The following is a 26,345-nucleotide window of genomic DNA, read 5'->3' as shown; positions in this document are numbered from 1 at the left end:
TTTGTGTATTAGTAGCACAGTGATGTTTTTCAGTTTTAGGGTCACTCAAGTTTTAGTTTTCAGATTCCAACTGGTCACAGATCTGAAGTGCTGGTTGGAAATCTTGGAGCATACTCCGAGCAGTCCCAGATTAGTTAAGTGTGTTCTAGTGGTCGGGGAACTTGACTGACCCTTGAGGCTTATACAGGCGTGTTTGGCACGTTTGACAGTCTTTTTTTTTTTTTTTTTTTTTTTTTTTTTTTTTATCAGTGTACCACCTTTTTGGATAAGTATTTTATGTATGCTTTTTCATGCATTTTTATTTAATTATTTTTTTTAAAGCCATAATTAGAAATCAGTCAACGGAGCTTGATAAACATTTTTTCTCATATGGTCATCACATATTTCACCAATCTCCTAAACCTACAGGAGAAAAAAAAAATCAAGTTGTAGGAAGTGACCTTAAAATGTGCTTTCAAGGCATATTTATAAGTAAGTATAAAGAATGAGTGGTAAAAAGAATTATGAGTTCTGAAAATTGATATAAACAGAAAGTAAAGAAGGACTGTGATAGCTTGATGTATTAGTATGAAACCGTTGGCTTCAGTCATTTTCTACTGTAAATAATTCAAACCAAGTTGCATTTGTAAATGTGTTATTCTCAGTAATTAGAGATAAAAATATATTAAACCTAATATATGATGCACCTTGTATGATTTTTGGTGTATGTTTAATGTATTCAGTTGAGAATTGCTGTAAAATAATTTACCATAATTTATTAATAAAATCATGTAAGTGACTTGTCTCCAAACAGTTCTATATACCATAATTTTAAATGTATTTACTGTATGATTCAAATGTATATCAAACAGCACCTGATTCTGAATAAATGATATTTTTAATTGGTCATCCTTTTTACTCAATATTCTCTTGATTGTTGAAGACTGAAATTCAATAATTTGAAAAGATGAAAAATTTAAAGATATGCTTTAGAGGAATATATTTGATTGTACTTATATTACCATTATTATATATAAAAAACTCAAACATAATATTAATAACTTATATTATTTCTTAAAATAGAATTTAAAAGTTATTTAAAATATAAATTTACTGACATTTTACCAACATCACCATGATTCTTAAATATTTGTTTAGCAGAAATTATCATGTTTTTCTTATAATTGTATTTCCTTCTTTCAGGTCACACAAACATCAACTATTCATGATGTCAAACAGAAGTTTCACAAAGCATGTGAGTTTTATTTATCTATTAAAATGTATGTCAGCATATTTTCAAATTGGCTCAAATTTTTCTTTAAGAGCAAGCACATTAAAGCTGTATTTTAAAACTGATCTCTTTGATAATTTAGTACTCAGTAATTCTTAAATATAATGATTCTCACATTTGATGCACTTTTTGGTGCTTTAACATTAAACAGGTTTTTGTGAGTACTAATCATGGAAAATCATGCCAACATTCAGGAGATAGGCAGTTAACAATATCCCAAGAAAAATCTTAAGTTTTTTTCAATGAAAATATATAAAATTGTTTTAATTTATAGTTCAATATTCTTTTATATGAAGAAATTTTAATATATAAAGAAACTAACTGAAAAAATATTTCTTTTATATTAGTACAAAACATTAAATAATGATTTTATTCCAACTATTTAAATAAGTTAAATCCATTCTAAATAAAAATTATTTTACAAGACTTATAAATGATATTGTTTAAACTTATTGATGGATAACATTGTTCTGTTAACAAAAATCTCTATAATTTGCTTTAACGTATTCATATTTTACATATATATATTTACTTTTAATCTAGCTTTAATAATTAAATTCATTCTAGTTTTCAAACAATGAAAATAAAATTACTGGAAAATACGATTGTTTACTATTTCATAAGGGTAAGCTTGATTGTATAATTATTAAAGTCAAGTCAATGTTAGAGACATTTTCCAAATAGATAACTCTCTATATGCATAGCCTGCTTCTGTTATGAAAGTTCATAGTTATAAACCTATGTTGATATATCATAATATGCCAATGCCTGGAGAATTAAGATATATCATTAATTTCTGTACTTATATAATTTTAAAGATTCTTTTTATCATGTCTTATTGAACAGAATGTGTGTTTTGGGTAATATATTCAAATTCATAATTTTATATATTGATTCATTGTATAAAATTTGAAGATAAACTCAGGGAATAATGAAATTATTTCTTTTAAAAGAAATAGAAACTATTGCTCTGTATCTAGATTTATATATAGCTATCCCTATGATATGACTAGTTCAGTTACAGTAATGGAAATAGTAACATCATTCCTATTAAAAGAAGAATGCCTATACAGTATTTATATACATTTTAAGAAACAAAAAATATTTGGCGTTGGTGGCACATGCCTTTAATCCCAGCACTTGGGAGGCAGAGGCAGGTGGATTTCTGAGTTCGAGGCCAGCCTGGTCTATAGAGTGAGTTCCAGGACAGCCAGAGCTATACAGAGAAACCCTGTCTCGAAACAAAACAAAACAAAACAAAACAAAACAAAACAAACAAAGAAACAAAAAATATAACAAGGGATTACAATTAGTAGAGTTTAAATGGATAAATATTTTAAGACTATTGATTTTAAGGTATTTTTAAGAGACATATACAATGAGGAATATAGTTACTTTAAAACTGCTTACATTTCAAGTTACTTTGTGAAGATGTGTGTTGATATCTTATCTTAAAGGCATGTAGGTTTTTAATACATTAAAAATAAAAGATCAGGGCAGCACAATATCCAAAATGAAATACGGGGTATCCACATAGCTTCTTTTAATTCATTTTTCTAGAACTAACTTGGTTATCAAATTCTCTGTAATTGTGTCCCTATATTTTCTGAAGCATGGGATGTCTTAAGTTTTCAGTTATTAAAACATGACCACAACTTTATTTTTGAGACTTTGAATGTGGTAGGCCATGCCTTTAAGCCCTCCAATGCGGGGTTGAAAAGCATGTGGTTATGGAATTGCAAGCCACCTTCGGCTAAATATTAAGAAGCCAGAGATAAATTAAATTATTACCTATTCACATAGTCTACATAGGTAATTATACTCATTATTCACACAAAAATCTCTGCTTATTTATACTCTTAGAACGCTTATTTAGGGATTATGCAATCTGAGCATAAAGGACTGATCAAAATAAAACAGTACTTGCAATGTTAAAATTTAAAATGTCAGAAATTCAGTAAGAGGAAATTGTTATTTAAGTGAACAGAAATTTGAATATGACTTAAAAAAGTAAAAGTAATTTGTGCAAAATTTGAGAAATATCCAACTGACAAAACGTGTGATCAGATTTAATAACTATAATAAGACTTGAGATTTATTAACTACTGTTAAGTAATCCTTTCTCCCAGGCATAATATTTGGTATGCTTATTAAACTTACTAAAAATAAAAACACACCTATCCCTTGAGAGACTTGAGGCCCCAGGGAGTAGGGAGGGCCAGGTGGTGGTGGGGTAACATTTTCTTAGAGACAGGGGGACAGAGGAATGGGATGAGGAACTGTGAAGTGGAGGGCAGGAGGGGAACAATTGTTGGATTGTAAAATAAAAATAAAAGTAATAAAAAATCATACGCAGACATAGTTCGGGAGAAGGCGCTGAGAGTTCTCCATCTTGATTGACAAGCAGCAGAAGATTGTGAGCCACACTGGGCTTTGTTTAAGCATATGAGATCTCAACGTCTAGATCAAAGTGACACCCTTCCTCCAACAAGGCTGTGTATCCCAACAAGTGCCTATCTCCTAATAGTGCAACTACCTAGAGGACAATTATTAAAAAGCACTTTAGCCTATGGGGGCCATACCTATTCAAACTATCACACATACATTTATGGGAATCCATAAATAGCTATATTCTGTAATAATTTTATTCATGAAAATCTACAAACTTTGAGGCTTAAAAACTTTATTTTCTGATACTAAATTAACTTCTTGTCATGTCTTTTTCATATTATTTGTCTTCAGGTCTTGGAGTTTAAAAATTAGAATTATTTGTGTCTTAAAACTAAATGAGTAAATAAACCATTCCTAACAGCAGGCTCTGATTCTTACAAGAAAAAAATATTTTTTAACTTAATTCATTAACAAGTTTACTGTACAACAGCTTTTCATTATGATATCTCTATATAATAATAATACTTTCTCTATTGGTCCGTATTTCAGTTTTTCTTTTCCCCTGTCATCTCTTTTTCCATCTCTAAATGTCTAAGACTCCCTCTTTTAGTTCTCTCTCTCTCTCTCTCTCTCTCTCTCTCTCTCTCTCTCCCTCTCTCTCTCTCTCTCTCTCCAACACATAAGAAACACACATACCTTACAGACCACATGAATACATATTAGACAGCACATATGTTGTTTGTGTTTGTGGAATTGACTTCATGAATATATTGATCCTTAATTTTATCTGTTTTTTTTTTCTACAAATGGAGTATTTTATATTGCATGGCCAAGTAAAATCTCACTGTGTATACACATTTTCTTCACTGTTGTAATGATAAATTGCAACCTAGAGTAATTTCATTACTTGGTTATTGAGAATAGTGTCTCAATCAATGTAAGTATTCAGTTATCTCTGATCTTGACTTGTTGAAGTAAGTATCTATCTTAGGGTTTTATTGTGGTTGGAGAGGCACTGTGACCAAGGCAATCTTACAAAGAAAAACATTTAACTGGGATTGGCTTACACTTTAGAAGTTTAGTCTCTCTGTCTCTGTCTCTGTCTCTATCTCTGTCTCTGTCTCTCTCTCTCTCTCTCCAACATATAAGAAACATACATGCCTTATAGACCACATGAATGCATATTAGACAGTACATATGTTGTTTGTGTTTATGGAATTGACTTCACGAATATATTGATCCTTAATTTTATCTGGTTTTTTCTGCAAATGGAGTATTTCATTTTGCATGGCCAAGTAAAATCTCACTGTGTATACACATTTTCTTTGCTGTTGTAATGATAAATTGTAACCTAGAGTAATTTCATTACTTGGTTATTGAGAATAGTGTCTCAATCAATGTAAGTATTCAGTTATCTCTGATCTTGACTTGTTGAAGTATCTATCTTAGCGTTTTATTGTGGTTGGAGAGGCACTGTGACCAAGGCAATCTTACAAAGAAAAACATTTAACTGGGACTGGCTTACATTTTAGAGGTTTAGTCTCTCTCTCTCTCTCTCTCTCTCTCTCTCTCTCTCTCTCTCTGTCTGTCTCTCTGTCTCTCTCTCTGCAGAAAGCACAGTGGCATGCAGGCAGATGTGGAGCTAGAGAGTTAGTGAGAGTTCTGCCTTCAGGTCTCCAGGTAGCAGGAAATGATAGTGTCACACAAGTCGGGATTGATCTTCTGAGATCTCAGAGCCCACCCCATAGTAATACACTTCCTCCAACAAGGCCACAGCTCCTGCAACATGGCCACTCATCCTAATAGTGCCACTTCTTATTAGCCTATGAGGGCCATTTTTATTCAAACCACAACAGAAACCACAAATGGGAGATCTGGATGTTATGAATGATGGGTTTGTTTTTCTTTATTTTATTTTATTTTATTTTATTTTATTTTATGTTTTTATTTTTCACAGTGTCTGAACCAAGTAGATTGCAATGAATAGAATATAAAATTCTTCTTCCCTTCTTACACAGAATGGCTGCAATTTCTTTTACTCTGTGAACTTAATGATGGCCACAGTGAGAAAAAAACTTCAATTTAGTTTTGACTTAGATTTCCTTGATAGTTACTGATGATAACTAGGTAATTAATGAATCTTACCTATGTAATTTTAAGACGTCATTCTTTGTCATCTTTCTGATTTTGTTTTCTAATTTCTTATCCCCCGCCCTCCCCCTTCAGTGGGCTCTTCAGTTTCAAGGTACAAACTGTACCATGACTCAACATAATTAAAAAATGAAGTCTGCCTCATCATCCTCTATATTTTCTGCTGCATGTTAATCTTCCATCTCAATATTTTATATGCCATATTCATATCCTGTAACAAACTATGTTTTTCATGCTCAAGTTCCAGTTTATTAGATAGTTTATCATTTAATTCTTAGTTACTTAATTAGGAATTAAATTCAGTTACTCAATCTTGATATTGTGGGTCATAACAAATGATTTTCTCTCATATTCTATGTCAAATTTACATGGCCTTCACTGATGATGAGCCTTTAGTATGTCCTTATTTCAAAGCTCATAACTCCCTATCTGACAATTGTATCTAATATTCATAAGGGAGAGCTGTATTTTCCTACTACCCAAGCTATTTTTATGCATTGTTTATTCACTAAATTTCATTTTGGTATTTTTTATCTGTATGTGTATGTTGATATGGATTTGCATATGTGTACAATGGCATGATAGTGGAGGTCTTAGGACAAGTTTTGTAAACTAGTTTTCTTTTTGCAGTGTGTGAGTTCTGGTACTTGTATTCCCATGTTTTCAGGCTAGGCTGAAAGAGATTTTACCTGCTGAATCCTTATGCTAATCCCTGAATGGAGATGTCATATATACTGTTCTACAGAAGGGTCAGAATTTTTACTGAAGAATTATAATATGTTGAAAAATTTAATTTTGCTTTTGAGGTTTATTGATTCTTATTTATATTAAAGAAAACATTTGATAACTTCTGAATTTGGAAATAAGTACATGTAATTTGAAAGTAAGAGACAGAAATTTTTTACAATATTAATAAAAATATTTCCCTATTTTAAGTACTTGAGTACAAAATTTTCCAGTAGAGAATTTAATTCATATGGTTGATTTCCATTTAATACTTTTTTAATAACTGAAAAAGAACATTAAAACACCAAATATTTTTACTGCTACTACTGTTTCTGAATTACCAAGGGAACAAAGGGAGAAAAGGCAGATTTTATAAAGTGACCCAGAGCAGTCACCATTAAGTTCCAGACTTTTACAGAGTAGGACAAGGGAATTAGAGACTGTAACATTATATCGTTAAACTTCTTAAAGTTAAAATCAAGCACTGGTGATTTTTCTCTCAAATACCTGCTTTATTTACATTTTGTTTCTGTACTTCAGTATACAGACTCAAAAATATTGCATAACTCAAAATACAGAAGGAAGACAGTATCTACTAATCCATCCACTATAGATTAAATTTCAAGAAATAATTTGAAAAATGATATCCTTAATTGAGTAGCTTATGAAATATTAAAGAACTCATAATAACCACTTATCTCTGCAAAGAACTGACTTTTCTTGAATTTCTTTTCTGGAATTTATTCAATGTATAGTTAGTAAGTCATTTAAAAATTAATGATATGTGTGCAAGTTTTAGAGAAGAAATACCTCTGTATGTTTAGTCCTACTGGGAAGTATGCAAATTTTGATTATTTTAGGAAATATGTGACTAAAGTTAAAATGCTTCCAATATTCTAAAGAGAAAGTAATTTTCTTTTAAAAATTATTTAAAATGTAAATATGTACAATGTTGACACAAAAGTTTTAGCATAGTATCTTTTAAACTTTTTTTTCTTGTAATAATCCTTAACTTGTGCATTTCAATTGCTTCAGTGTTTCTAGGTCATTTAATTGCTACCTAAATATTTGCTAAAGCTTTTATAGTTGAGAAATTTAGATGACTGGAAACAGGATGTACTCATAAGTAAGGAGAAATGTGAAAATTGCTGAATAGAGTATAAGTGCTCAGAGACACTTATTCTGGTGGACATATGAATCTGATGGTGTTGATCTTGTTATTACTTTAGAAGTAGAATATATCAATAAAGAAATTGAAGGAAAAAAATGCTTACCTTTATAGCTGGCTAAATTTTGAAGTATTTTTATATTAATGAAAGTAAAGTTTTAAATGTACCTCACTTTGTTGATTTTATACATTAGTTTAAATGCTCTTATAATATATATATGTGTGTGTGTATGTAATATTGTTTCAGTTTTTCCTCATGTTTCAGAGAACTTCCATAGCATCTTTGTCACTAACTCAAAAAGGTAATTGAAATGAGCTAGTGCAGTTTTTTCTGGGGTCTGTAAGCAATAGTCTTTTTTGTTAGTTTGTTTTTGTTTTTGGAGACAGGGTTTCTCTGTATAGCCCTAGCTGTCCTGAAACTCACTCTGTAGACCAGGCTGGCCTTGAACTCAGAAATCTGCCTGCCTCTGCCTCCCAAGTGCTGGGATTAAAGGCGTGCACCACCAGCTCATGCTCAATGCCTGGTGGTATCTATGCTTAGTTTTTGTCTCCATTTGCTTAGAACTCCTCACAGTTATATCATACTCAAGAGGCAATCTAGTCTTTTTAAATATTGATGTAAATATTTTTTCTGAATTCCAGTTGGTTGAAGCTACGTGTGATTATATAGAACTCCTGAGGTGGTGGCATTGTGTGATGAGCTTTAAAGGATTCAGTCTTACCTGAGGAAGAATGTCAATGGAGGATTGCTTTTAGAGCTCTTACTTCATCTCAGTTCTAATTAGCTTCTCTGTCTCCGGCTTCAGATTGAGGATATGATCTTTCAGCGTCCTATTCCTGTTACCATACCACCTGCTTGCTACCAAGCCTCCCCACCATGATGGAATCCTAACTCTCTGAAAACCTACACCAAAACAAAGACATTTACCATATGTTGCTTTTTGGTGATGCTGTTTTATCAGAGCAACAGAGAAGTAATTGAAGCAATTACTCTTCTTAAAATTATGTCATATAGTGACGTTGGAATTTATGCATATTGTATGATTTTTTTATATCTCATTAATATTCTGTATCACAATTTCTTCATCTATTATTTGTTGATGGACACACAGGCTGAGTTTACTTGTTTACTATTGTGAAGTGAACAGTGTGATAAATATGAGCTTGGTATACCTCCATCATAGTGTGTGTCACTCCTTGATTATTTGACCAAGATTGGTATAAGTGGGCCATAAGATAATACTATTTTCAGTCTTTTACAAAGCATCCAGCTAATTCAAATAGACACTGTGGTTTAATCTCCCTCAAACTATATGCGGGTTAGTCATTTTTCATATTTTTGTCAGTGATTATTTTAAATTTTTATTAGATATTTTCTTAATTTACATTTCAAATGCTATCCCCTTTTCTAGTTTCCTCTCTGAAAGTCTCCTATACCCTCCCCCGCCCTGCTCCTTAACCCATCCACTCCTGCTACCTGGCCCCTGGCATTAACCTTTACTCGGGCATAAAATCTTCCCAAGACTAAAGGCCTCTCAGTGATATTTTTAATCTTGTTTTCTTGATAGTGACTGGTGTCACTTGAGTGATATGATATCTCACAGTAATTTTAATTTGCCATAATTCACAAGTCTCTGATTTCTAGTGTTGTTGAAAACATTAATTTAGATATGCTTTTAGCATAGTTCTTCCTAAGTAGTCCTAGCTACCCAGTAACTCACTCTAAAGATCAGATGGCCTCTAAGTTACAGAGACCTACCTTCTTCTGCCTCCTGAGTACTATATCAAATCCGCACCGACTGTGCCTTTACAGGTTTGTAATGATTATTTGTAGCTCTTTTCTGACAGTTGCCTCTTTTTTCCATTGGTCCGTTTCTGGATTGGCAGCTTTGTGCCTCTGATGATTCATGTTTTCCATTTTTCAAATAGTATAGATATGTCCTCTTTGTATAAAGTTAATAGATTTTTTTTCTCATTCTATGGGCTGTTCACTTACTCTGTTGATTATTTCTTTTCTCTAAGGATGTTTTGATTTCATTTTGCCAACCTATGTGGCCATATCCATTGCTATTGTGTTTCTCTTTGTACTTTTTTTTTTTTTTTTTTGCCTGCAACTTGGTCTCAAAGTGTTTTCTTTCTTTTTTGCTCCTTTTAACAATTGCACTGCTTTATGTTTTAAATTACATTCTCTGATCCAGTTTCAACTGATATTTTGTGCACTAAAGAAATGGATATAATTTTATCCTTTTGATTGTATATATGGTTTATTGTCAGCACCACTACCTGAAAAGACTCTATTATTTCCAGATGCATACTTTGTTAAAGCTTAGGTTACTATAGCTCAATGAATTTTTCTCTGAGTCTTCTATTATAGTCCATTGACTTATACATCTGTTTTGTGCCAGTATCATAATACCATACATACAGAGAGAGAGAGAGAGAGAGAGAGAGAGAGAGAGAGAGAGAGAGAACCTTCTTCAAGTTCTTTTCAGATTTCTAAAATTTCCACCTTATTAGTTACTTTTATAACTATATACTGTTTACAAACAAACATTGAAAATTGTTCTTATAGAAGTCTGAGGAAGAATTATTTTGAAGTAGGAAGGCAGTCATTAACATACTTGGACATATAGTGTTAGTAGACCAAAAGAGTAACCCTAGAGAGAAACACATGACCAGATTCAGGTCTGAGCAATGTGATAACGATTAAAAAGAAAATTTCTGTTTGGTAATAAGTGTGAAGTACAACCAAACATAAAATGCATTCCAACATTAGTTTTCTAGTTTAGTTTCAAAATAATGGAGGTAGCTAAAATTACAAAAAGAGAAACTTCTAAGGACCCAATGTCCCTGAGTGCAGGTGCTATATAAGCATGTGGACAGTCTTGGTAGCTTATGAACTCTAGGAAAAGCCGAGTGGTCATCGAGGATAGAGTCAAGTGCTGTTTACAGAAGTGTGAGTTACTTGATAGGCATCACAGATTCCTGTTCTATCTCAGGACACTGGAGAAGGTTGCTGTAGCCTCTCTACATTGTTGCAATAAAGGACCGGCACTGGAGCTAACATCTTTGTGAACAAGATTTTATAAGACTTTTACAAGGCAGGATTGTGAAAACTGATTCATTGACTTTCAGGCGTTTTCCGTGTTGGACCTAAAAGATATTTTACAGCTGATTGAGTATCAAGGGACATGCTCCTAGAAAGAGAAATGAACAGCAATGAGTGGACTGAAGTTCTATTAACTTTACCAAGCATGAGAATCTGTTCAGGAGAGATAGCTCTCAAAAGGAGCATAGTGGGGTAATAATTTATTAAAGTGTGAATATTTGGCTGTTATTCTGCCTGGAGCCTGGTTGTGTAAAAGAAACAAGTGCTGTTATTTAGGGACTTTTGGTATAAAAATAGTCGTTGAGAAGCAGCTAGTGGTGGAGATCTTTTACGTGGGGGAAAACTACTGAAATGGAAGAGAAAGTTGAAAATAAACTGTATATGTTAAGCTGTTCCAAGCCAGGGCATCCACCCTGATGTGTTATGAGGACATACATCATGGCAGATGCTTAGGATCCTTCTCTAAGCAATTCAAGAAGCAGTCATTTTATACAGGATGAGGTTTTGTGGGGTAACAATGTGCAGTCTTCTGAGTCAAAGCAGTGGTTCTTATTATAGAATGATGTTGCATTTGAGTAGACAAAAATTGAATGGAAGTTGAAGCTCATCAGCCTTAGCCAGATTCCCAATAATATCAGCTTTGTCAGACACTTTCAGAAGTCCAGACAATCTTTCAATAACTTGGGGATGTAACGGATACTAGTGTCCGGCAGTTTACACAGCTATGTAATATGTAAATTAGTCCTGCTTTCCCACATGTCGAATATTACATGGAAATATCTGCATATGGAAAAGTGCATAGAAAATGAAGGAGAGAATGATTGATATAGAAAGACATTATCTAAAGAGAGTTCTTCAGGTGATTCTGTAACTTTAAATATGTCAACATCTATTGCCTTCCACTTGAAGACTAAAGCCAAGCTCTGAGATTATCAGTGTCAACGGCTGTATCACCACATGTATCTTTCAGTGTTCAAGATCAAGAAGTGCTTAGCTTGATAAAGGAAGGTTGGTGTGCTAGCTCAAAGAGACAGCAAAATTATCTTTGCTCTGCCATCTTGTTTCATCCAGATGCTCGACAGGGTAATTTGTTCCAGCCTACATATTACTGAGCTATTTTCTTTGCTTAACTTCCAAAGGTCTCTGCTGGGATTTACTGGTTACTTTGAGAATCGTGGTTGGCTTTATTAGTGTCATCTCACTTTTGCTGGGCTCAGCTAATGTTCATCTCAGCCAATTAAAAAATTGCTTGTTTCCCATTGACTCTATGTAGGAATTATCAACTGTTAAATTTCAAGACAATGAAAGAAAAACGAAAACCAGAAGTCCTTTGTGGGCTCTTTGAATTGCCAGTGCTTCTTTTCTCTGATTTCTCATGCCTGTCACACTAATTGCTTTTTGCTCTGGGCTGCTTGTATTAGTGTTGAATATCTTTATTCAAACCTCAAAATCATTAGGTTTTATGTAATGGTTGTGCTTATAACAAATACACTTTATAAATTGTGAGCACCTTTTTCAACGCTGAATAGTAATGTTTATTTATTACATAAGTTTGCTGTCTTAAACATCGGAGTTTGATCCAATCAGAACTCTTTCTGCTATTTGTTTTCTCCTTGTTACCTGTGGGGGGGGGGCAGGGGGGGTTCATTACACCAGGTGGTACTTCAACTGTCTTTGTAGCTCAGGATGATTTTGAACTCCTAATTCATCCTTAACTTTACCCCCCTCCCCCCAAGTGATAAGATTGCAAACATGTCTCATCATGACTGCTTTTATTTGTTGTTGTTGTTTAGGTCTCTCATTGATAGAAGATTATACACACTGAAGTATTTTATGTATACATAGTTAAATACATAACACATTGAACAATTCATTTCAGATTTCAAATTCTTATTTCAAAATCAAAACAAACCACCACCTAAAAAATTATAGTGATATACATAGAAACAAAAGAGACAAAGAGAAAGAAATTGATATGAATTTTTTATAGATTTATGGGTCCAGGCATAGGTTATTTTACTATAATAGTTTTCTCTATGTGTGAATTTTTTTACAACTAGATTGATTACTTCTTTCCAACTTGACAGCAAGAGCTGATAGTCATACCTACCTTCTGAGTGAATCACCTAGGTGGTCTGTACTTTGTTTATTCATCCTGAGCACAAATTCTTATTTATAGCACTCTGTTTGCAGAGCTGTGGTATTTCCTCTCTGAAATGAGTGTCAAGGAATAAACACATATTTTCTTCCAAGTTTTCATCTGTAAATTAAAAAAATAATAAATCTTCAAACCAATTATAATGGGAGTATAAAATCTTCCCTTAAGTAATGGTGGTTGCTCACTCTTCTTTTCCATGCATCACTTTTCTTCCATGCATCCATAAAAGTTATAATAGTTGATAATCTTTCATCAAGCATTTACAGAAACAACCATCAAGGAAATTCTGTAAGCAAAGAGTACTTGTCAGAACTTGAAGCATGATTACTGAATTGGAAATATATTTCCAGTAACATCTAAAATAAAATATTATTGTCTTAAACACTTGATTTCTTGAAACTTCATTGAATTGTGAGTGTATTTGTGTATGTGTGTGTGTGCAAATTTCTAATCACTGCACATATAATTATGATCAAGTGATAATAAAAACATGTTTTCATGGAAGTTGAATCTATTTCAGTGGCAAATAGAAGTAGATATTAAGCATCCCAATATGTACGTAAAGTAGTTTAAGATGGAAAGACAAAAACAGGGTGAGGATGAATAATAACTGCATTCAGAAACTCTGGTTTTCTTCTCAGCATCATATATTCAAATTTATTGCTAGATTTGGTGCCAAACACCTTTAACTGCAGTCTTCAGAGGGCAGGGGCAGACCAGATGGATCTGTGTGAGTTTGCACCCAACTTGGTCTACATAGCTAGTTTTCTGTGTCATAGTCTACCTTAGGGTTTCTATTTCTGGAAATGAACAAACAAACAAACAACAACAAAAAGAAACACTACCCACAATAAAAACACCATTGCCAAAAACAACTTGATAGGAAATTGAGGTTTGTTTGTTTGTTTGTTTTTCAGCTTACATCTGATAATATTCTGCTTAAGGAAGTTACAGCAAAAATTCAAGTGAGGAACCTGGAGGCAGGGACTGATTTAGATGCCATGGAGAAATGTCACATGTAGGATTGCTCCTTATGGCTTGGCCAGCCTGCTTTGATACAGTATCTACTACAGTAAACCCTTGCGAGATGCCACGCAAGGTGAGCTAAAATCTCCCATATCAGCCATCTATCCAGAAAATGCATCTCTTGTTTCCTACAAGCCAGCCTGGTAGGACCATTTTCTCAGTTGACGTTCTCTCTTGAAGAATGACACATTTTTTAGACATGTTGATATAAAAATTAGATACTATATTGTTATCCAGGAACTTAGAGAAAGGGCCACCAGAAAAATATGTATTGTTAATTATCATGGTGATGTAAAGTAGGAATTGTAACTGAGAAAGAATGGTATGTGTATACAAAATGTGATATCGGGTAAAATTTAATATAGTAAAAAATGTATTTGAAAGATTTATCTTAGAATAGAAAGGTGGACAATTTCTAGAAATCCTTGTAGAGAAGAAACACATTGGAGATTTGGAATTATTTTACTTTATTTTTTTAGGTCATCCTCCTATTTCATAATTCAGAGTGTTTGTTTATTCAGCTAAAAATATTATTTACTTGAGTTTTCTTAGTTAAACCATGTCTCTATCTTTCTGCAAATCCTCACTTTGCAATATTGATTATATATTCCTATGCTATCCAGTGTCTTTTATCCAAGCACTGCAATATCAACACTATATTCTAGCCATTACATTTTTTCCTTTTTTTTGTAAGCAAAAATATTCTCGTTTTATTGTTGCTGATTTGCATAAAATAGTTTCTGTTGTTGGGCAGGAGAAGGCAAACACTTCTTTCTTTCTTACAGATTCATAAACACTGCTCTGCCTCTCCTCCTAAAACCCTAAGTGTCTGCCTGGAATCATGGTCCACTTTAGCTTGATTACTTCTTTATGTCTGCGGTATTTATAATACTGAAAGGACATGGTTTGCCGCTCGTACATTTGTGTCTAGTTAGACTGAAAGTGTGTAATGAGTGAATCACTCCAAATAAGTGAAACAATTATTTTAGCAAACTAAAACAGAAGCCAGAGGTTGTAGCACATCAAGGAGTCATTTCAGGTGATGTGTTATGGTCGTGTTGACGAAAAAGCAACAGAAGTTATGCCCTTTTGGTAATGGCTCATAAAATACTATACTAACGGCACATTGCAATATACAAAAGACATCCTCCCTTTGTGCATTCTTTATTGCTTTGTTATTTCTTTGTAGTGAGTTTATTTTGTGAAAATAAAAACTTCACATTGCAATGGGCTCTTGGCTACAGGAAAGCCAAGCTGTATGCCTCTGTAAATACCAGAAAGAAAAAATTAGTGGTGGTTATTGGGGAAACATTTGTTAAAGTAAACTGATAGCTTGGTGAAAAATGCTGCTTTCAAATAAAACAGCTTCACTTTAAAAATATAAGATCAAACAATATTTCAATGTTTTTCACAAATAAGTCATAGAATTATTAGTTAAAATGAGAATAATTCACCATTTGTATTATTATTTTTAAGTCATATTTGTTATTTACAAGGATAATAACTACTATCAATATTATCTTCCATAATCAAATTAACAATTATTCTATAATTTTGGTATTATTATGCATGGGAATTTTTTTGCTCAACATCTTTTTAATTATGCTATTTTTTTATAATGTCTTAGCTCATTTGTTAACAGGAAGAAATTATTTATTAAAATCAAGCATGATCTAAAAATCATTCAAGAACTTATAAAGTAGTGATCTATAAATTGGAAGTCTATACAGACAAAAGAAACCAGAAAAATGTGAAGAACATAAAAGACTCTGTTTTTTTTTTTTTTTTAGGACTCTGTTATTTATGTGATGCAGTGTGAAAGTGTAATTGCTGAAACACTAGAACCAAAAAGTAGAAAAAAAGCACACAGCTTTCTTGAAAAATTGTTAGAAGATTTTGACACCGTGCAATACATACCAATGGTCATTAAAGAAACACTTTGTTAGTATTTGATATATTTGATATATTAATTATATATTTATATGTGTAATTAATTAATATTATATATATTTATAATACTCTCCGTGTGTCACAGATAGTTTTCATTTTATCATATGAGGTCAAAAAGATATATGACTTCCAGTCTTTTTTTTTTAGGTATTTTCTTTTTTTTTAATTACATATTTCCCTCATTTACATTTCCAATGCTATGCCAATGTCCCCCATACCCTCCCCCCCACCCCCCTACCACTCACTCCCACTTTTTGGCCCTGGCGTTCCCCTGTACTGGGGCATATAAAGGTTGCAAGTCCAATGGACCTCTCTTTCCAGTGATGGCCAACTAGGCCATCTTTTGATACATATGCAGCTACAGTCAAGAGCTCCGGGGTACTGGTTAATTCATATTGTTGTTCCACCTATAGGGTTGCAGATCCCTTTAGCTCCTTGGGTACTTTCTCTAGCTCCTCCATTGGGGGCCATGTGATCCATCCAATAGCTGACTGTGAGCATCCACTTATGTGTTTGCTAGGCTCTTGTGTAGTCTCACTAGAAACAGCTATATCAGTGTCTTATCAGCACAATCTTGCTAGTGTATGCAATGGTGTCAGCCTTTGGAGGCTGATTATGGGATGGATCCCTGGATATGGCAGTCTCTAGATGGTTCATCCTTTTGTCTCAGCTCCAAACTTTGTCTCTGTAACTCCTTCCATGGGTGTTTTGTTGCCAGTTCTAAGAAGGGGCAAAATGTCCACACTTTGGTCTTCGTTCTTCTTGAGTTTAATGTGTTTTGCAAATCATAACTTATATTTTGGGTATTCTAAGTTTCTTGGCTAATATCCACTTATCAGTGAGTACATATCACTTGAGTTGTTTTGTGATTAGGTTACCTCACTAAGGATAATACCCTCCAGGTCAAACCATTTGCCTAGGAATTTCATAAATTCATTCTTTTTAATAGCTAAGTAGTACTCCATTGTGTAAATGTACCACATTTTTTGTATCCATTCCTCTATTGAGGGGCATCTGGGTTCTTTTCAGCTCATGGCTATTATAAATAAGGCTGCTATGAACATAGTGGAGCATGTTTCTTTCTTACTAGTTGGAACATCGTCTGGATATATGCCCAGGAGAGGTATTGTGGGATCATCTGGCCATTCTGACTGGTTTGAGATGGAATCTCAGGGTTGTTTTGATTTGCATTTCCCTGATAATTAAGGAAGCTGAACATTTTTTCAGGTGTTTCTCAGCCATTTGGTATTCCTTAGGTGAGAATTCTTTGTTTAGCTCTGAGCCCCATTTTTTAATGGCGTTATTTGATTTTCTGGAGTCCACCGTCTTGAGTTCTTTATATATATATATATATATATATATTGGATATTAGTCCTCTATCTGATTTAGGATAGGTAAATATCCTTTCCCAATCTGTTGGTGGCCTTTTTGTCTTATTGACAGTGTATTTTGCCTTACAGAAGCGTTGCAGTTTCATGAGGTCCCATTTGTCAATTCTTTGTCTTACAGCACAAGCCATTGCTGTTCTATTCAGGAATTTTTCCCCTGTGCCAATATCTTCGAGGCTTTTCCCCACTTTCTCCTCTATAAGTTTCAGTGTCTCTGGTTTTATGTGGAGCTCCTTGATCCACTTAGATTTAACCTTAGTACATGGAGATAGGAATGGATCAATTCGCATTCTTCTACATGATAAACACCAGTTGTGCCAGCATCATTTGGTGAAAATGCTGTCTTTCTTCCACTGGATGGTTTTAGCTCCCTTGTTGAAGATCAAGTGACCATATGTGTGTGGGTTCATTTCTGGGTCTTCAATTCTATTCCATTGGTATATTTTTCTGTCGTTATACCAGTACTATGCCATTTTTATCACAATTGTTCTGTAGTAAAGCTTTAGGTCAGGCATGGTGATTCCACTAGAGGTTCTTTTATCCTTGAGAAGAGTTTTTGCTATTCTAGGTTTTTTGTTATTGCAGATGAATTTGCAGATTTTCTTTCTAATTCTTTGAAGAATTGAGTTGGAATTTTGAAGGGGATTGTATTGAATCTGTTGATTGCTTTTGGCAAGATAGCCATTTTTACAATGTTGATCCTGTCAATCCATAAGCATGGGAGATCTTTCCATCTTTTGAGATCTTCTTTAATTTCTTTCTTCAGAGACTTGAAGTTCTAGTCATACAGAAATTTCACTTCCTTAGTTAGAGTCACGCCACGGTATTTTATAATATTTCTGTCTACTGAGAAGCATGTTGTTTCCCTAATCTTTCTCAGCCTATTTATTCTTTTTGTAGAGAAAGGCCATTGACTTGTTTGAGTTTATTTTATATCCAGCTACTTCACAGAAACTGTTTATCAGGATTAGGAGTTCTCTGGTGGAATTTTTAGGGTCACTTATATATACTATCATATCATCTGCAAAAAGTGATATTTTGTCTTCTTCTTTTCCAATTTGTATCCCCTGATCTCCTTTTGTTGTCGAATTGCTCTGGCTAGGACTTCAAGTACAATGTTGAATACATAGGGAGAAAGTGGGCAGCCTTCTCTAGTCCCTGATTTTAGTGGGATTGTTTCGAGCTTCTCACCATTTACTTTGATGTTGGCTACTGGTTTGCTATAGATTGCTTTTATCATGGTTAGGTATGGGCCTTGAATTCCTGATCTTTCCAAGCCTTTTATGATGAATGCCTGGTGGATTTTGCCAAATGCTTTCTCAGCATCTAACTAGATGATCATGTGGTTTTTGTCTTTGAGTTTGTTTATATAATGGATTATGTTGATGGATTTCCATATATTAAACCATTCCCGCATCCCTGGAATAAAACCTACTTGGTCAGGATGGATGATTGCTTTAATGTGTTCTTGGATTCGGTTAGCGAGAAATTTATTGAGGATATTTGCATCGATATTCATAAGAGAAATTGGTCTGAAGTTCTCTATCTTTGTTGGATCTTTCTGTGGTTTAGGTGTCAGAGTAATAGTGGCTTCATAGAATGAGTTGGGTAGAGTACCTTCTACTTCTATTTTGTGGAATAATTTGTGCAGAACTTGAATTAGATCTTCTTTGAAGGTCTGATAGAACTCTGCACTAAACCCATCTGGTCCTGGGCTTTTTTTGGTTCGGAGACAATTAATGACTGCTTCTACTTCTTTAGGGGATATGGGACTGTTTAGATCGTTAACTTGATCCTGATTTAACTTTTGTACCTGGTATTTGTCTAGAAATTTGTCCATTTCGTCCAGGTTTTCCAGTTTTGTTGAGTATAGCCTTTTGTAGAAGGATCTGATGGTGTTTTGGATTTCTTCAGGGTTTGTTGTTATGTCTCCCTTTTCAGTTCTGATTTTGTTAATTAGGATTTTGTCCCTGTGCCCTCTAGTGAGTCTAGCTAAGTGTTTATCTATCTTGTTGATTTTCTCAAAGAACCACCTCCTCCTTTGGTTGATTCTTTGAATTGTTCTTCTTGTTTCCACTTGGTTGATTTCTCCCCTGAGTTTGATTATTTCCTTCAGTCTACTCCTCTTGTGTGAATTTGCTTCCTTTTTCCTAGAGCTTTTAGGTGTGTTGTCAAGCTGCTAGTGTGTGCTCTCTCTAGTTTCTTTTTGGAGGCATTCAGAGCTAAGAGTTTCCCTCTTAGAAATGCTTTCATAGTGTCCCATAAGTTTGGGTATGTTGTGGCTTCATTTTCATTAAACTCTAAAAAGTCTTTAATTTTTTCTTTATTCCTTCCTTGACCAAGGTATCATTGAGAAGAGTGTTGTTCAGTTTCCACGTGAATGTTTGCTTTCCATTATTTATGTTGTTTTGAAGATCACCCTTAGTCCATGATGGTCTGATAGGATGCATGGGACAATTTCAATATTTTTGTATCTGTTGAGGTCTGTTTTGTGACCAATTATATGGTCAATTTTGGAGAAGGTACCATGAGGTGCTGAGAAGAAGGTATATCCTTTTGTTTTAGGATAAAAGGTTCTGTAGATATCTGTTAAGTCCATTTGTTTTATTACTTCTGTTAGTTTCACTGTGTCCCTGTTTAGTTTCTGTTTCCACGATCTGTCCATTGATGAAAGTGGTGTGTTGAAGTCTCCCACTATTATTGTGTGCGGTTCAACATATGCTTTGAGCTTTACTAAAGTTTCTTTAATGAATGTGGCTGCCCTTGCATTTGGAGCATAGATATTCAGAATTGAGAGTTCCTAAAGGATTTTACCTTTGATGAGTATGACGTGTCCCTCCTTGTCTTTTTGGATAACTTTGTTATATTATTCGATATTAGAATAGCAACTCCAGCTTGTTTCTTCAGACCATTTGCTTGGAAAATTGTTTTCCAGCCTTTCACCCTGAGGTAGTGTTTGTCTTTTTCCCTGAGATGGGTTTCCTGTAAGCAGCAGAATGTTGGGTCCTGTTTGTGTAGCCAGTCTGTTAGTTTATGTCTTTTTATTTGGGAATTGAGTTCATTGATATTAAGAGATATTAAGAGATATTAAGGAAAAGTAATTGTTGCTTCTTATTATTTTTGTTTTTAGAGTTTGCAGTCTGTTTTTCTGGCTGTCTTCTTTTTGGTTTGTTAAGGGATTAATTTCTTACATTTTCTAGGGCATTTTTTCCATCATTGTATTGTTTTCTTTCTGTTATTATCTTTTGAAGGGCTGGATTTGTGGAAAGATAATGTGTGAATTTGGTTTTGTCGTGGAAAACTTTTGTTTCTCCATCTATGGTAATTGAGAGTTTGGCTGGGTATTGTAGCCTGGGCTGGCATTTTTGTTTTCTTAGGGTTTCTATAACATCTGTCCAGGATCTTCTGGCTTTCATAGTCTCTGGTGAAAAGTCTGGTATAATTCTGATAGGCCTGCCTTTGTATGTTACTTGACCTTTTTCCCTTACTGCTTTTAATATTCTATCTTTATTTAGTGCATTTGTTGTTTTGATTATTATGTGTCGGGAGGAATTTCTTTTCTGGTCCAGTCTATTTGAAGTTCTGTAGGCTTCTTGTATGTTCATGGGCATCTCTTTCTTTAGGTTTGGGAAGTTTTCTTCTATAATTTTGTTGAAGATATTTGCTTTAAATTGAAAATCTTCATTCTCATCAACTCCTATTATCCATAGGTTTGGTCTTCTCATTGTGTCCTGGATTTCCTGAATGTTTTGAGTTAGGATCTTTTTGCATTTTGTATTTTCTTTGATTGTTGTGCCGATGTTCTCTATGGAATCTTCTGCACCTGACATTCTCTCTTCTATCTCTTGTATTCTGTTGTTGATGCTTGCATCTATAGTTCCAGATATCTTTCCTAGGTTTTCTATCTCCAGTGATGCCTCAGTTTGGGTTTTCTTTATAGTGTCTACTTCCCTTTTTAGGTCTTTGATTGTTTTATTCAATTCCATCATCGGTTTTGTCGTGTTTTCTTGCAATTCTTTAAGGGATTTTTGTGCTTCCTCTTTAAGGTCTTTTACCTGTTTAGCAGTGTTCTCCTGTATTTCTTTAAGTGTTTTATTAAAGTCCTTCTCGATGTCCTCTACCATCATCATGAGATATGCTTTTAAATCCAGGTCTAGTTTTTCGGGTGTGTTGGGGTGCCAAGGACTGGGTGGGGTGGGAGTGCTGCATTCTGATGATGGTGAGTTGTCTTGGTTTCTGTTAGTAAGATTCTTAAGTTTGCCTTTTGCCATCTGGTAATGTCTGGAGTTAGTTGTTGTAGTTGTCTCTGGTTAGATCTTGTTTCTCAGGTGTTTATGTTAGCCTCTATCAGCAGACCTGGGAGACAAGCTCTCTCCTGAGTTTCAGTGTTCAGAGTACTCTCTGCAGGTAGGCTCTCCTCTTGCAGGGAAGGTGCCCAGATATCTGGTGTTTGAACCTGCCTCCTGGCAGAAATTGTGATATACTCACAGAGGTCTTAAGATCCCATGGAGCGTCCTGTGTATACTTTTAGGGTGTTCACAGACTCCATGCTCAAGGTACCCCTGTGCTGGCAGGACAGGAAGGGACTTGTGCCCCTGATCAGGCCGGGTTTTCTGCTTTCCTAATTAATGCAGTCTCAGGTCCTAAGCGATTGGATTGGAGCAGACACTGTGTTCCACTCACCAGAGGTCTTAGAAACCAGTGGCGGGTCTTGTGGTTAGTTGGCAGGTGTCAGCCGACTCTGGCCCTGGGTATTTTCTGTATTTACATTTGAAACTTTATTCCCTTTCCTGATTTCCCCTCAAAAACATCCCCATCCCATCCACCCTCAGCTTGCTCACCAACCCACCCACTCCTACTTTTCTGTCCTGGCATTCCCCTACACTGGGGCATTAAGCATTCACAGGACCAAGGGCCTCTCGTCCCACTGATATCCAACAAGGCCATCTTCTACTACATATTGGAGACTTAAAGGCAGTGTTATAATTTGTTCAATTTTCTATTGATGTAATGCAGAATATTTCCCTCAAATTTCATTTCATAGCAAATAAAGTTTGTTGTTTACTTGGCATGTAGAATGGCAGAATGCTACCTTCCAATAATCGTGTTTTTTTTTTTGGGGGGGGGGTTGTTTGTTTGTTTGTTTGTTTTGTTTTTAACAAAGTCAATTTTAAAAGACGAGGTTTTTATTATTTATATTTCTTTATGGGCACTGGTATTTTACCTGCATGTGTATTTGTGTGATGGTGTCAGAACTTCTGGAGCTAGAGTTAAAGACAGTGGTGAAGTGCCCTGTGTGTGCTGGGAATGAGGTCCTGTTTCTCTGATTGTGTGCCAGTGCTCTTAACGCTTAATCACTGAGCCATCCTTCCAGCCCTCAAAGTACATTTTGTTTTGTTTTGTTTTATCCAGATGGGGTTTTTCTGTGTAGTCCTAGCTATACTAGAACTCTCTTCTCTGTTGTCTAGGCTGCCCTTGAACTCAGAGAACCATCTGCCTCTGACACCCTACCATGTCAATTTTAATATGAATTAAGAAGTGTTCACCTTGTAAATTCTTCCATAATGGCATGTTCTCTCAAACATTGTTGAAAACCGTTTTGCCATGCTGACTGAAGAGACCACATCAAGACTGAGGCTGTGGAAATTTTATTGGAAATAATCAGACTTCTTATACAGCTATCTGAAACAGAAGATAAGGAAAATTGCCTGGATTGATACAGTTGTAGTTGCCAGGATACAATAAAGTTTGAAAGATGCACAAGGTGCACAAGATTAATATCCAAGACTAATTGTCCTGTGAAGCTTTCATGCTACCTTGACTACTAAGGGTCATACAGAGAAACACAAAGGAGCCTGAATACTTCACTGTCTGAGGGAACACATCTCTCTCTCAGGAACTGGAAGGTACATTGTACCTCAGGAGCCATAGACTATAACCTGAAAAATTTATGACACATGTCTTTCAAGGCAACTAGGCCAGGCTAATCCCATGGTTTCCTACCGTTGACAACCAATAATATATACATATACATACACACACACATACTTATGTGTCTATGTACATATGATGTGTGGTGTGTGTATATATATATATATATACATACATATGTATATGTACATAAGCATATGTATATATATATATGTATATATGTATGTGTATAATGCACACATACACTTAAGTTTGAGAAGAGTATGTTTGTTTTCACTTATATTTAGGAAAACATCTTCCTTTAGCCTGCTGAAGCTCTAACACACCTGATCTATGCTCTCAGTTTACTTGGTTGTCTTCAGAAGATTATCTTGAGTAGTGCATCATCTGAAATATACCAATCAACAGTCAGGTTCAGATTTCCAATTATTTTGATTTAATCTAGAAAGTTACTGCACATTAAATCAAATATGGGTGTGTGATACACATCAATGATAATAATCTATTTGCTGCTATGTTCAGTATGAAGACTAGCTTACCATGTTAAAAAAAAAAGAACACATTCCTCCAATTAAGCTATTTGCTATTCTCTTAAATAACTACCGTGTTTATTTAGCATTTTGAGGGATGGGTTAGGCATTGCTTTCATTTCTAAACATTCCCCTTTCCGATGAGAACATGCCCCAGTTCAGAAATATCTCATAAAGTCCACCACTGATTATCACGTTTCATGTTTCTTATGAATGGTCTCATTTTTATCTTTCTGAAAATTCTGAAATCAAGAAGCAGGCGTGGGGCTCATAAATACTTTTATTTAATATGATCACAATATGTCTATTATGATGTGTTTGCAGAAAAATCTTCTCTCCCTTAGAATGCGGAGGCTCTGCTAACACTCTTGCTTTATGCTCTCAATTTACTTGGTTGTCTTGGAAAGTTTACCTTGAATAGGATATCATTTGAAATGCACCTGGCAACTGGCAACTTCACAGTGGGTTTTCAATAAAATTTCCAATTATTTTGATTCAATCAACAAGATTACTGTACATTAAGTCAGGTTTATTTCATAGATTGAAAAGATATGTAAAATATTTCCACTTAATTTTAATAGTGTCACACATTATTTACTTCTGACATTATTTTATGTATTATAGTTCTTTTTGCAGTATACAAGACACATTAGGGTGATAACCCATTGTTTTGCCCAAGTGTTTGCAATCAAACAGCATTTTGGTGCTCTCCTGCCTTTGATCATTTCCTAGTAGTGAATAGTGAATTAATCTGTGTTATTGGACACATGCTGTATTAGGCTATATTATTTCTGATACAATTTCAAAATAAAATGGGTACTTTATATTATTATTATGTGTCTGTCTATCCAGTTTGGCTTTCCATATGCATTTCCTTTTAAAACAGATGTTAGAATGTTATAAGTACATTGATACTCCTTATTTTCACTTGCCTAGTGAATCGTCGGTGTTAAGTAATGTAATGAAATATATTTTACTTGTGGCAGAGTTCCATTCTTTTCATAGTGTTATTGAATAATGTTAGGAAAGATTTTTAAAGTGTGGACAGAATGCAATAGCTATTACACAAAGCGAGTTTACTCTTGCAACTGATAAGATGTCATTATCTTTGGGGTGACTTTTATAGTTATAATTCAACTGTGACACCATGATCCAATATCAGCATTGGATCTACAAGCTATTTAATGTCTACAAGCTATTTAAACTGGTAATAACTGTTACATAGCTGAAGTGTATGTGCATGTGCATGTGTCTATGTATATATAATTATATATATATAATATATATATATGTACATATACATACATACATACATACATACATACATACACATATATGTAAATGTTTAGAACAAGAGTTATTTTTGCTTTGGCATGTCCAATTAAGATAGAATTATAAAGTGATGTCTTTGATGAATATTTTTAAAATAAACAGAACCTGATTACTCATGTACAACTTTCATAGGGACTCGATTGTTGTCCGTGAAATGCTAATCAAATCGCTTGCACTTGCTTCAGTATCAATCGTCCTCCCATGCTCAATTAAAACGGTTGACTTTTCCATGGCATTTTGTTACCTCATATTTTATTTGTCTGAAGGTCACACTGCAGCAGAACTCCCTTTAAACTATTTCAATAAATAGCAGTAGCTTACAAATCAAAACTTTAAATGAAAAGTTGTAAGTATGTTAGGTAATATATAGGATTAAAAAAATATTCCTTTATCTAGGGCATATCCTAAAATGATGTCACAGTATTTGTGTATCACCTTCACAATCATCATCCCTAAATTTTGTTTAAGTTTAAGCCTAAGTACACATTATTTTATCATAAACTTTTTTCTTAGGATTTTCCTCATGATAATCTTCATACACAAGTTACCTTTTGGTGTAAATTCAGGAGTATTTCATTCTTTTATTTCAGTAATTCACATCTTTACCACTTCTAATTATTAAAACATTTGCTTTTTAAGTGTATTTGCTTTAATAACTCAGGATGGTGTTTTGTAGCTCAGGCTGGCCTTGCACTCCTAATTCTGGTTGAGCCTCCAGGAGGATGGTACTGTAATTTTGTGCCTCGGTTGATATCTCTGTTAATAGTAATTAAAATGTATTTGGGGGGAAATCAACAATGAAAGAATTTTCTTCAAAATATACTTATATTTAATCTCTCATTATACATTAGATAGTAGCAGTTTCATCCAATAACCACCCTCCACTGCTAGTCAGCACTCTTCCAATGAGAATTACTGAGTATGTGTTTTATTTCCTTTCCCATGAGAATCCTGTCTTCCCTCTATGTTTTATAGCTAAGTCTCTGCTCCTACTAATGATTAAATGTTATTTTTCACTGTATAGGTCCAAAGTGGTACCCTTCTCGAATTGGCCTACAACTAGAATATGGTAAGACCAATTTCAACCAATCAATTCATTTAATTTGGAACCTGTCCTCAGAGCTCAATAACTCTCATTTATTACGTAGTGCATGCGTGTAAATACCACTCCATTTGAATCTATCACTCCAGTGCTTGTCCCTTTTATCATTGAAC

At 34.3% G+C, this 26,345-nt stretch overlaps 1 protein-coding gene across 1 annotated transcript in view; it reads left to right on the top strand.

Moving 5' to 3' along the window:
* The window catches only part of Tecrl (trans-2,3-enoyl-CoA reductase-like), a 77,074-nt gene that overhangs the window by 15,713 nt on the left and 35,016 nt on the right, over nt 1-26,345 (top strand). The window contains exons 2-3 of the mRNA NM_153801.3: nt 1,183-1,234; nt 26,155-26,199. Coding sequence (NP_722496.2) covers nt 1,183-1,234; nt 26,155-26,199 — 97 coding nt within the window. The remainder of the gene's footprint in view (nt 1-1,182; nt 1,235-26,154; nt 26,200-26,345) is intronic.

This window comes from Mus musculus, chromosome 5 (genome assembly GCF_000001635.26).
Source record: "Mus musculus strain C57BL/6J chromosome 5, GRCm38.p6 C57BL/6J".
NCBI classification, from domain to species: domain Eukaryota; kingdom Metazoa; phylum Chordata; class Mammalia; order Rodentia; family Muridae; genus Mus; species Mus musculus.
Note: the sequence above shows the minus strand (reverse complement) of the source record. Positions and strands in the feature narration are given on the sequence as shown.